Below are 12,570 nucleotides of genomic sequence, written 5' to 3' on the forward strand. Positions count from 1 at the left end.
TCTGTTCACCAACCATCCTGAAACTTTCAGGTAACGTTTGTGAGGTTATCGACAGCATTAAAGGATCTAGCCTGGCTATGGGAGTACTTTCTTGTCTGCTGTGTAACACCTTACTTCAGGATGAACGTGGAAGGACAGCTTTGCCACTGCCTCGTATGTGATGTGGGCGTCTTGGTGACGGGATCCTGTTCGTCCTTTGGCCAAATTTCGGCTGGATCAGAAAGTCACCAGGTCGGTGCTGTAGGAAGTCCAGCAGCTTCTGTGGTCCATGTTGTGTCCTAAACGTATCTCCACCCATCCCCTGTGTTTGAAGGGTTTTATGAATACACCAAGAACAGTGTTTTAGCCTGGCAATTGATTTTAAATTTAATGCAGTTGTAATAAAATCCAACCCTGTTTTGCAGCTGTTGTTCTTGACAGTGTGACCAGGAATTAAAACCCACTGGTTGCCACGGGCACAAGACTGGCGGAGGCCTCTCGCATCAGTCACAACGTGTTCCCTGCAATCCCAGGGCTCAGGTTTGCCCTGTAGCTGAGCGGCAGGAGCTGTGAGCAGCTGCGTGGCCAGGTGAATTCAACCACGGAGCTCTGTAGGGTGGCTGTAGGTACACCACGGCCACGCTGAGCAGCTCGTTGTGTTGAGGGTTGAGTGTTTTTTCCAACTTGCAGTCAAAAATGCATTCGTGGCCTGTTAGCACGCAGTTGTTCCCATGCCAGCATTGTCCTCTGGCTTCAACTCCACCCTGCAAGGTATGAGCTGGAGGAAGCTGATGGGCTGGGTACGGCCCCTTTTTACTGGGGTGAGGAGTTCAGAGCAGGGGAACGCCACGATAGCAAGCAGTGCCAGCTCGGGCACGGCTCCTTGGATCTTTTTTTTTTTGTGTGTCTTTCTGAACCATGACTAGGGCATATAGCACTGAGGGCAAAAATAGCCGTGCTGATGGAGCGCTTACCCAGCTGTGCGGGCAGGAGCAGGGGCACCGCCGGGCTGGGGAGGCTCACAAGCCCTACTTGGTAGCTGTGCTGTGCACGTTGATGAGATCTCTATTTATGATGCCTGTGTCAACCCAGAGGAACTTTGACTTCTATACGTCAAGTCCGCGTTCCTCCTCTCGTCTAGCCTAAGCTGAAGTCGCCCTTTTACAATCCTGGGGTTGAGAACCTGCTGTATACCCTTGAGCGTCAAACTCTTGACACGTCTGAAAACTTTTTACCATTCTGAACTTTGTTCAAGTGATGGAAACTTTTTTTCCCCAGTGTTTTCATTATGCCGTAAGTGGTGAGAAGGACAAAAAATCTTAGCTGCTGATTTTGTCTCTTTTGAGCTGAAGGATTATCAAGACTTGAGCCGGAGATTTAGCCTGGGACTGAGGTATAGCGGTCTCTCAAATGCTGCTTTGTGATGCCCTAATTTAGCTAAATCTGTGCCACCCGTACAGTAACTTTGATGCAGCAGTCACACTTGGTTTCCCTTTAGAGAAAACTGAAATCACTCAGCTGCTTAGACATAATGTGTGCCATAAATAATAATATCTTCTAACTCGAGGTAGTTAGGAGAAACCACATGAAAGCAGCTGCATCTGATATGATTCACAATCGCTTAGGAGTTTTGATTTCCCTGTATGAGTTGTTAACAGCTCTCCTTTAACTTGTTGCCTCTTTCCAAGGTAGGGCAATCAGCCTTCTCCTGCAGGAATCCAAACGGAGGGAGCATCGAGGGAGCATAGCTCTGCTGTCACTTCTCTTGTCCGCTGCCGTTTAACGAAGGGATCGTTGAGTCACGGAAAGGTTAACGAAGCACTTTTTTTTTTTGTCAGCGGTCCAGTCGCTTTGTAGAGTCGTGCCGAACAGCAGACTGAACAGAAATAATGGGGAAATCTTGGTGGTGGAATGACTGGGGTTGTCATTTTGCAACGCCAGGGTAAAGACCTGCTTGAGCTTCGTGCTTCCAGCTGCCCGTAGGGTGGCCGATGGCAGAGCTCGTTGCAGGAATGTTAAATATCCGTTTCTCTGCATCTCTTGCATTGAAGTGTCAGAGCTGGGGGGATCTGAACCATTACGGTTGGTCCAACAGTGGCTTCCCATTTAGTACTTAAAATGGTTTTTATTATAATGAGCCTTTTGGGGCTTTGGCTTCAGAAGAAGGGCGGATTGTAGTCCTTAATTACGACACGCGGGAACAAACTGCGGTCGGGCGGACAGGCAGTGCTCCAGCAGCGTTTGTGCTGGGCCATCCCAGTGCACAAATGACCGTCGGGGGCTGTTGCTGAGCTGATTGATTTGGGTTGCTTTAGGTAAGGCTTGGAAAGCTCTCGTTTTGAGTTCATCACAAGAGTCCTTCAGGCTCCTTGCCCGTTAACGCTGAGCAAATCTGTCCCCGTGCTTGCCCCGAAGGGCCTCAAGTGGAGGCAGGGACTGTGGGGAACGTAGCATGAAGAAGAAGAAGAAAAATAAAATCCAATCTTTCTGTATTGGGACACCAGTTTGTGTAGGTGCTGTGGCAAAATAACCACGAGGGAAGGTTTGAAGGCGGAGTGCTTCGGTGCAGCCCGGCCCCTTCTGATGGAGAGCACCAGGGCACCTTCGCCTCTGCCCTTCTCAGCACCTTCCCGCTGGGCTTTCCCTGCCCTTCCAGCCAATTCAGGTGTCGCCGAGGCATTTGTTGTGCAGCAGCAGGAGGGGGTATCTCGCATCGCCGTGCTCCCAGGAAGGGCCCCAGGTGGGTGTTTGAGTTGTGCGGGATGGAGCTGGGGCTGAGCAACGCGCCCGGAGCTTCGGGCTGCTGGGAGGGAGACGGAAAATACAAAACTCCTCCGCTGGCCTGAGGCTCGCTTCGTTTTTTTCCTCTTCCCTAGAGCTGCCGAGGCTACGTGGTGGCTGGCATACGTATGGGAGCACATTCTCCTGTTGGGAATGTTAAAAACACACGTTACAATTTTCCCTTTCCACATACCAAAATATTAATGTGCTGGTGCTTTGATTAGTCATTTCCTTTTCCTTTGTTCCTCTTGCAACAGGGTAGAGGACTGCAGGCGCATGCTGAAGTGAAATCTTTGTATGGTTGAGAAATCTTATGCTAAATAGATTCTCCTGGGCTAATACCTGTCTTGGCAGAGGATGATTTCTGCTCTCATCCATTAAACGCACGCTTAAAAATAAGTCTGGATAAAGTTGCTTTGACGGTATTCACACTCAAAACATCTTTGATTTATTTTTATAGGGAAAGGAAATTCTAAGATGAACCAAGTTAATACTTTTTTTTTTTAACTAAGAATGGGATTTATTCTCGCAGGAAAACCGTGTTGGGTTGTTGCAGGAAAACTTCCAAATTCCCTCGTTTATTCCAAGGCTCCTTGTCCGCCTCCTATCGCGTCGCCTCCCCCTCCCCACATTGGTGCGAGACCTCCTTCACCGTGGGCGGAAGCTTTGCCAAAGGCGCTGGTGTGACATTGTTAGGGTGTACGCGGCTCGATTGTGGGGCTGCTCTGGCAGTCCCCGCGCCTTCGGGGCGTGGAGGTACAAAGGTTGATCAATTCTGCTGCGCCAAGCTGCGCTGGCATTGCCCCGAGCCGCCCGCCAGCCCTTCAAGGTTGGAGCCTCTCGGCTTCTCCGTCGCCCCCGCTGCTTGCAGGAGGTCCTTTCTGGTGCTCTGGCGAGGAATTTGGCGAAACGCTGTGCTGCTGGAGACGTGCCGGACATGTGGTAGGTTTAAAACGGCATTTCTTGTGCGTCCGGAGAGATCCTAGTGAGCAGGCTGACACATCACTGACCGAGCTGGCTACGGGCTGGGTTAGGCAGCCATTCGGAGAAGCAAGCGGCAAACGAAGACGATTCTTTTTGTGCAGGTACGTGCAAACTTCAGAAACGCGTCCCCAAAACAAACTGCTGCTGTGTAGAGCTTCCTCGTTAGCGATCTGTCGTGGTTTTCCTGTCGCTCTGCCTCCGAGGACGTCTGCTCTGCCCTCGCTTCAAACCGAAGGTCGGTTTGTGCCTCCCAGGACTGCTGGGGGAGCTTGGAATCATGGAATCACAGAATATCCTGAGTTGGAAGGGACCCCTAAGGATCACCGAGTCCAACTCCTGGCACCGCACAGCAGGCACAGGCTGCGGTGCTGTGACCGCAAGGAGCTCGTCCTGGACAGAAACTGGGGTGCGTGAGGCTCTGCTGGGTCGTGGCAGCCTGATGTAGAGGCAGATAACACGCTTGGGGCTTTTCCTCGACTGGTTGCAGCTCTCATATATAAAAACCTGTTTTGTTTCTTAAATGAGCCTCCCAGTTCTTGGATTCCATTCATAGTTTCACAGCAATCTGCAGAGGCAAAAAAAAACAACAAAAAAAAAAACAAAACCAAAACCGGGCTAAGGCCTTTTCCTCTTCTGTTTCTGTCTCCTTGTCTTACATTTATTTTTTTAAATATAAACAAGAAAATATAATTCAGAAATGTATGTTTAGATAGCCGTATTTACTGTATACGCTGGAAAGGGGAAAAGCTTTCGTTCCAGCTGTTGCTCTTTGCAGGTCACTGTGAAAGCATGAGTGGAATTTGAGTACTGAGAAGCTGCTGCTTGTACCTGCTTTCCTTTGTCCTTGTGGAGGCCGAATTGTGCCTAGAGATGAAAGGCGGTGTAGCAGCCTCAAGAGAAGGTCTTAATATATTTATTTTTTTGCTCGGCATTTGAGCCACGTCTGTGACCAGGGGGCAGTCAGCAGCGTACCTGCTGCGTGCTGCAGAGCCTGTTTTCATCAAGTGGAGCTCGTGGAGCCCAGGTAGGTGCAGGTGTGGGAGAACAACCACGCTCCTGCTAGCGCGGCTCAGTGCTGCGTCAGGAAAGGACTGAGCTGCCCTCCCGGCTGAGCATTCCCCTGCCTCATTTCGGCAGAGCTGTGCTCCGGGGCTGTCTGGGCAGCCCAGGTGAGAGCAGGCTGGGAATACGTATTTACACAACAGGCAGACGTCAAAAGGGCACGTAATTGTTGGGGCACATAATGGCTTTAAGTGTGTAAGTGGCTTTTGGGTGTAGGAAACCCGAGCTGCTGTGGACTGTCACATCAACTTGGCTTAGTACAGACCACTGTGAACTTCCCAGGTCATTAACCGCAATAAAACCAGGTGTGGCCTGGTTCTTGCCTCCCATCCAGGTGCTGGGCGCGCAGATTTTGGGTGCCTCTGCCTTGCTGACCCAAGTCCCGTGCCGCCGGGCGGGTCGGGGTTGCAGGGGACCCCTGGATGTTGCGAAGCCACATGGCACGCAAAGCTGCTCCTCAGGCTGGTAATCCAAACTCAGGCAGCTATTAATCTGCTAGCTTTGTCTCTTATTGTTAGGATGTAATCCTGCTATGGCCTTGCGATGTGCCAGCACGAGAGAAAACCCCAAGTCTCGGCGTTATTGCAAAGTTACGAAGGAGTGACTTGCCGGTGGCTGCCCATTGCAAGTCAGCTGAGCAGCGCTGTGGTGAGAACAGCGAGGTCTATTTTCAGGCGAATCGGTATTTTGAGGGTGTTAGAAATGTAAACCTGAGCGTTTCCTAAAATGTGGTTAAAAGATGCAGCTGGTTTGTGGGGCCGAGCAGTGCGCGGATGGCTCCTCTTGCCCTAACATCAGCAGAGCAGCTACTGCCGGTGCGTTCGTGCGGCTGGCTGTGCGGCCCTTTGGCTGTTAAGCCGTACCTTGTGAGCAACGCACGCGACAGAGAGCGAGAGGCACAGCGGGGGATATTTTGGCTGTTCGGAGCTCCTGCGGTAGTGACCTTGGCGGCTATCGCTCCCGGCAGGAGCTGGGGGGGGAAGGAAGCCTCAGGGGCTCCCTGGAAGCAGCGATGGGAAGAGGCAGACGGGCTGGGTGATGCCCGGAGCCTGCCCCAGTGCTGCGGGTGGAAGCCACAACCTTTGGTCCCGTACGGGCAGCTGGGGCGAAGGGAAAGAGAGCTCCGAAGGCGGAGGACAGCACGTTAACGGGTGTGTGTGTTAGGGAGTAGTGGTTTCAGGGGAAAACCTGCAGTCTGGCGGGGGTGAGGACGCTTTGCTCTGTCCAGATGGCATTTCTCGGAGCTGTTTTTGATCCAAAATAACTTCTTCTTGCAAGAAATGTTTCATTTTCTGAAGACTCTTCAGTCCTGAGTGATACCGATACCTTTATGCTCTTGTTTCTTTGCACCAGCAGCCCCGGGAGGCTTCACCAGAGGGGTCTGTGTGGTTTTGGGATGGAGGAGGGAGGATTTATCCCCAGGTATATGCAAGGTTGCACGCTCTGCTTTTGCTGAAGTTAATTCTGGCTCTGGGTTTTATCCCATCGGCAGCCGCTGCGTTTTTCCAAGGTGTTAACTCTAAAAACGTATTTAAAAAGGGAAGAGGAAAAAAAAAAATAAAAGTGAAGGCTTCTGTTGAAGCAAAGTTACTCTTTTCTGGAATATAATAAATAGCGTGTCTCTGTTAACTAACGTCAAGCGGAGCCCAACAGATGGTACAAACAGCGGCACGTTTGGAATGGAAAATATTTACCTAGAGGGTATTTGCAGCGCTGAGATCGTGCTCTGCAAATGGCTTAATTGTATCAGCGTAATCAAGTGAAGAGTGGAAAGATTTATTGACAAGCCCTCGCCTCTTGCTGTTAACAGTTTAGAGGGGGTTTCGAGCACTGTTAAGCTTTACTTGAACAGGGCTCCTTCCCAGATAAGAGTTGCTTTAGTATGTGAAAGGTTTAGCCTGTAAATTCAAGTGGCTGAGGCTTTCCTCTCTTGCTGTATAAATCGTGCTGTCAGGGCGAGTATTTAATTGCAGACCTCACTTTGCATTGCTGGTCACTGTGCTTCCCCCTGGGTCTGAGCTTTGGGAGGACTTCTGCCAGCAGAGCGTGGAAGCGTAGCTCCAAAAGAGTCTGAAAAGCATACAAAAACGTACAAAAAAAAATGGGTTAGGCTTTGCCATCTGGGTCAAAACTGGCAGGGCGACGGAGATCTCGGTTGTGGGTGCTCAGTGCACACCTCTAAATTGTGTGGCTTTAACAGTGACCCGTAAGAAGATGGTGTGATCTTCCTGGGAGCTGTGCTCCTCCCGACATAGGTGAGATACGTATGCAATATCTTATCGCGCTGTCTGAAAATGGGGTTCGGGTGTAGTCTGTCCCTCAGCGGTGTTTGCAGGGCATGGTTTTTTGGGAATGTGTGACCCTTGCACAGGAAGGTGGAGGTGGTTGGGTCATGTTGGCTCCCTCTGTTCCCATCGCTGATTACCTGCGGGACTTGGCCGGGTGTTAACGAGCTCGGAGCAGGTTTGATGAGCTGAAATCCCTGCCTGCTGTGACAGCCCAGCTTTCACTCCCTGCCTTTCGGAAAGTCACATTGCAGAGGCTCTGCTGGCTTCAGCATCTTGTCTCGGGGCGCGAGGAACACACCTTGTGTTTTTCTGTGCCATCGTAGCACCGCTTTAAATAGTGTCTTTTAATAATGAAGTTCTAATTCTGCAGACTTTGCTAATCCCTTAGCAGTGCTGACATTAAATGGACCGTCTTTGGGGTTTCTGGCAGCCCTTTGTCCTAGGGCTTGAGCCCTGCAGTGCTTTAGGTCGATGCTTAGGGGTTACCGGAGCTGGTTCCGGTCCATGCAGTGGCTGAACTTGTTGAATTTTAAAATCTGGTTGCATTTTGTTACCAAGCCCTCATTTGCCACAGGTTCCCTCTTGTAGCGCCCAAGTTGCTGGATGTCTTCTCCACTGAGAGCCCTGCAGGAAGACGAGTTTGGGAGCGAAGCTGTTCTCGAGACGATCCTCTTACGCAGCTGGCTAATAGGAGCTGTGTTGCCAACAGGGTGCAGATTAAGGGAAAAACAGTGTTAGTCTTATCTCTTTGAGAAATTTATTCAGTGCAAATATTCCTCTGAGACTTTGTGCTGTGCTCCTGGTGACTTGAACGCGAGGGGTTTTATTTAGTCCCCTTGCCAGCCAGATGCCTGCGCTGCGAGCTGGGTGTTAAGCCCAGCAAAGCCTGTGATCGCGGGGAAGGCTGTGCGGGGGCTGCCTCGGTACCTGTTTTTTTTTCCACCCCATTTAATGTTATTTTATTTCAGAAGCACAAATCCCCGGAGATTACATGCATCTTGAGACCCGGGCGTTTAGAGAAGCTGTGCTTGTAACGTGCTGGGGCTAAGCTACGAGTGACTCATTAGCCAGATGGAGCCGTAATTTATTTCTGTCTTCTTAAGTGAGTTAATCCCCTGGACCCAAACTGAATGAATATCCCGTGAAATGTGCTCTCTGTGCCGAGTGAAACTCGAGAGGTAAATGCAGAAAGCCGGGGGTGTGTTGGGAAACCCAGCCCAGCGTTAACTAGCAGGGGAAGTCAGGCGCAGGCACTGATGCTGCGCTGGAGTTCAGAAGCAGTTTCCGTGGCACGGGCTCTGTTTGGGGGAACAAAAGTGCAATTCTTTTGTTAAAATGTTGGACTGAACGTGAACAGAGTCTGTGTGCGGACTGGGACAGATGCGGCTTGTTCCCCCTTTCCCGAGTGACCGGTCCTGTGTGGCATGAGAGGTTAGAGGGCATCTCGTGTGTCTGCAGCTAGCAGGAATGGGCGGAGTGGTGGAACCAAGTCCTGGCGAGCATTTAAGCTCACGTGGGAAGGTTTTCAAGTTAATGTAGTGTTCTCTTTCTCCTGGTTTAGTAGGAGGAGCTTCTCTGTCCTCTTTCTTGTATGGCAGTGTATGACTTTTTCCCTATAGACTGCTTCTGTCTCTTCCTAGATGGCTTGTCAAGGCAATACAGAAGGATAAATGGGAACGGAGAAATTCCTTGAGTAACTGCAGCTTGTCAGGGGACAGCCTTGTATGAGGGAAGCCCCTGCCTGTTTGCCCCGTGGCGAGGGTGTCACTTCACAAGGACCTCGTGGCGCAGGATGGCACCTTGTGACACCTGCCCACGGACCCTGGTGGTGCGCTCCCAGGGGTGATGCTTAAACGCCCTTGTTCGTGCTGGGCTGGGAAATTTCAGTATTTGTACCAGGTCGCAGCTTTATCCCATCCCTCCCATACCTGATGCTCCCTTTGGGGATGACTCAGCCACGCTAAAAACCTTTCTGTAACTTTTTCTGTTTGCGTTCAGATAATCAGAAAGATTGGAGGTTTCCCCAGCTTTGTGCACACCCCTTTGACAAACAAACCACGAGTTTTCCGGGAACAGGCTTGCTTTAATTCCATCTTCCAAAGACATTTTGGGTTCTGGTTAAAACATAAAGACACACACTCTTGCCTTTGTTTTCTGAACGGGGTGCTGGGAGATATTTCAGGGCTTAAGCAACCGGGAACCTGAGTTTGCCGAGCAGTTGGGCTGTGATCGTGCCTGATGCCACTTCTCGTGTTTTTCTGAGTGTCAGAATTACAGTCACTGTCTGTCTTGGTCCTGCCTTGATGGCCGTCCTATCACTTGGTGCCTTCATCCGTTACAACGTGTAAAAGGGTCAGCGTACAGCCGGCTGTGTGCTCGTGTGTCAGCGGGGCAGAGGTGGGCACACTGGGGGCTCCTTGTGGTTCGGTGTTGTAGTTGGGGCAGTAACATGCTGTAACGATCAACTTAATCACATTTGTGAGAAATCTGCTTCGTTACATGTTTTCTTTGGGGCTTAACTTCTCCTGTAAGCACTCAATATTGACTTTGGCTGCAGCAAATTTTCAAGATCTGTTTCCTTCAAGTGATAACTAATATTAGATCGCTTCGTGCAGGAAGCCGGTTTTATCAATCGCTTTGAAATCTCCAGCTTAATTTCATGCATCTGTGCTTTTTCTCCCCAAAAGATGAGCTTTTCCTCCCTCGCAGCCCTTGTGAAACCCCGTGCTGGATGCGATTTCAGATGCAAGCCGTTCCAGCGAGCTGGGCACGCGGAGAATAAAACACACAAACTGGGAGGAGACTTAGCGTTAAGACAACTGATGAATAATTAGTGTATTGAAAGGTTAGCCGTTTATTTTGATAACTTAATAGCCAAATTAGAGTTCCCACTCCTTGCTCTCTATAGTGCTCAATGCCCTGTACAAATATATTGTCACAGTAACCCCTCTGTGCAGAAACTATTGCAGAGAACAACTCTTCCCTCTGGGGCTGGAGCCAGGCTCCACACCAAGCTCTCCCCAACGGGGCAGGACGGCAAGCCAACTTAGAAGAGCAGGTTCTAGCACGGCCATGAGATGAATTTAAGTCTGAAGTGTGATACTAGAAGGTATTTAAAGAGTAACCCTCTGCTCAGAAGCAAGAAGAACCCGTCCTTTCCCTGCGCTGCCCAACGTCTCTACCGACTGCAGTCCCTGGGCCTTCAGTGTACGCGTCTATTTTCTTCTTCTAAGCAATGATGGAAATACCCCAAGCAATATAAGGAGGAAATTCTTTGCTCTGAGGGTGGTGAGGCACTGGAGCGGGTTGCCCAGAGAAGCTGTGGCTGCCCCATCCCTGGAGGTGTTCACGGCCAGGCTGGATGGGGCTTTGGGCAACCTGGGCTAGTGGAAGGTGTCCCTGCCCATGGCAGGGGGGTTGGAACTGGGTGGTCTTTAAGATCCCTTCCAACCCAAACCTTTCAACGAACATAACTTAGAAGTGTGGGGCAGTTCCCCCTGCCCTTTTTGGGGTCATCCTGCTGTGTGAAGCTCTTGTCACCAGGCTGGTTGAGAAGCACAGAAGGGAAGCTGATTTGGCACATTTGGGAAGAGTTGGGGATGCTGCGGTTGGGTGCTGGCTACAGGGAAGGTGACAAAGATTGTTACGGGAGACGCAACTTGGGTTACATCCCTTGCCTTTCATTCCCAAGGGAATGGGTTTCCCAAGGGACACTTGAGTTGAAGTGTCCTCTTCTTTGAGTAGAGGAAAATGTGGTTGAAGTGTGTGTTTTCCGTGGCAGTTTTCAAACTGAGTTGGTGAATCAGCGATTGTGTGTGCTTAATTGGAGTTTTGATTGCGTTTTTCAAGGATCGATGCCTTTTTTTTTCCTTGGAACAGTCTGGATTTGAATTCTTCCTGCAAAAATCCAGGTCTGTTCATAGTGACCAGAGTTGTGAAGTAGGGAAATCAGTCTTATCTTGGCCCCAAAACTAGTGTTTTTTTAAATAAGCCTTAATTCTGACTTTCTTTTAAACTCTGTGGTTCCTGCTTTTTGTTTTATTCATTTAATGCTCTGACCTGTGCTGTTACATGCACAAAATAAGTAACAGATCTTCCTGTTTTCCTATAAACGTATGGAATTTTCATGAGTTTAAAGCTGTTTTAGACATCAAAAAGCAGTTCCGAAAAAAAAAACCCTGATTCTTTATGGTTGACTAACATTTAGGCCTTTCTCCCTCCTTGCTCTGCTTCTGAGAGTTTCATAAAACTGGGAGCAAAAGTTGAAATTTAACTCCCTCTTGACAAGATAAAAAACTGAAATCATATTGTTGGATTTATGGGGGGGAAAAAAAGGTTAGAAAAAGAATTACTCTATATGTGTGGGTCCTTATTTCACAGCCTCTGAAACTGTTGTCTCTCATTTCTGATGTCAAAAGCTTTCACTTACTGAATTTCACTTCAGAAGGGAGAATGAGGAAGATGAGTAAAAGTAAGGAAAGAGAACTACTCTCATCCAGGATCAGCCTTGCAGCTACAGTTCCTTTCTATACAGGTTAGCAGCTTTGAAGCAAATGGTGAAAGACTTCAAAGTTGTTCCGTGCTTGATATTAGTTTGGTAACTTTATTAAAAGCAATTTTAAAGCTTCTCTAGAGCAATGTCAGAGCTTTTTATCAATATTATTGGCAGGGGAAAAAGGTATGAAAACCTGGTCAAAAAACTAATTCTTGTTTCTTTTTCTTTCCCCTATAGATTTTTTATAAGTATAGCTAAGAAGAAGCACAATGGAGTTTTACGAGTCTACCTACTTCATCATCCTCATTCCTTCTGTGGTTATTACGGTTATCTTCCTCTTCTTCTGGCTTTTCATGAAAGAAACATTATACGATGAAGTTCTTGCAAAACAGAAAAGGGACCTAAAGTTTCCACCTGCCAAGAGCGATAAGAAGAAAACGGAGAAGAAGAAGAACAAGAAGAAAGAAGCTCAGAATGGGAACATCCATGAATCTGACTCTGAAAGTACCCCTCGGGACTTCAAGCTCTCTGATGCCCTGGGTACGGATGAAGAGCACGTCGTTCCTGTTCCCTTGAGCATGACCGAAGCAGCTAGCGGCGTCAGAGAACGGAAGAAGAAGGAGAAGAAGCAGAAGGCAACTCAAGATGATCACGTAACTAAGGAGTCGGAAGGATCCAAGTCTTCAGGCAAGAAAGTAGAACCAGTCCCTGTTACAAAACAGCCCACTCCACCATCTGAATCAGCAGCATCTAAGAAGAAGCCTGGGCAGAAGAAGCAGAAAAATGGCATGGGTACCTTACGTTGCATATGCTTCTTGCACAGAACGCCAAAACTGTGCTCTGCTTCTTGCGAGGCCACAGAGTGTCTCTCTCAGAACTGTTCTGCCTGATCTCTGTGGGGCAAAGCTCACTTCTAACCTTTTCCTTTTTATGAGCTATTGCTTTTTTCCCCCCCCTTGTTTTCCATCTGGTGGCAATGCT

General features: G+C 49.1%; 1 protein-coding gene across 17 annotated transcripts in view; it reads left to right on the forward strand.

Moving 5' to 3' along the window:
• The window catches only part of KTN1 (kinectin 1), a 74,771-nt gene that overhangs the window by 8,879 nt on the left and 53,322 nt on the right, over positions 1–12,570 (forward strand). For 11 of the 17 annotated variants that reach the window (XM_040557827.1, XM_040557837.1, XM_040557838.1 and 8 more), the window contains exon 2: positions 11,827–12,381. In XM_040557827.1, coding sequence (XP_040413761.1) covers positions 11,859–12,381 — 523 coding nt within the window. In that variant the 5' untranslated portion in view covers positions 11,827–11,858. Of the gene's footprint in view, positions 1–9,781; positions 10,302–11,517; positions 11,629–11,826; positions 12,382–12,570 lie in introns of those variants that run through there. The other 6 variants (XM_040557841.1, XM_040557840.1, XM_040557834.1 and 3 more) reach the window with 5 other exon arrangements.

This window comes from Cygnus olor, chromosome 5 (assembly GCF_009769625.2).
Source record: "Cygnus olor isolate bCygOlo1 chromosome 5, bCygOlo1.pri.v2, whole genome shotgun sequence".
In the NCBI taxonomy this organism is placed as follows: Eukaryota; Metazoa; Chordata; class Aves; order Anseriformes; family Anatidae; genus Cygnus; species Cygnus olor.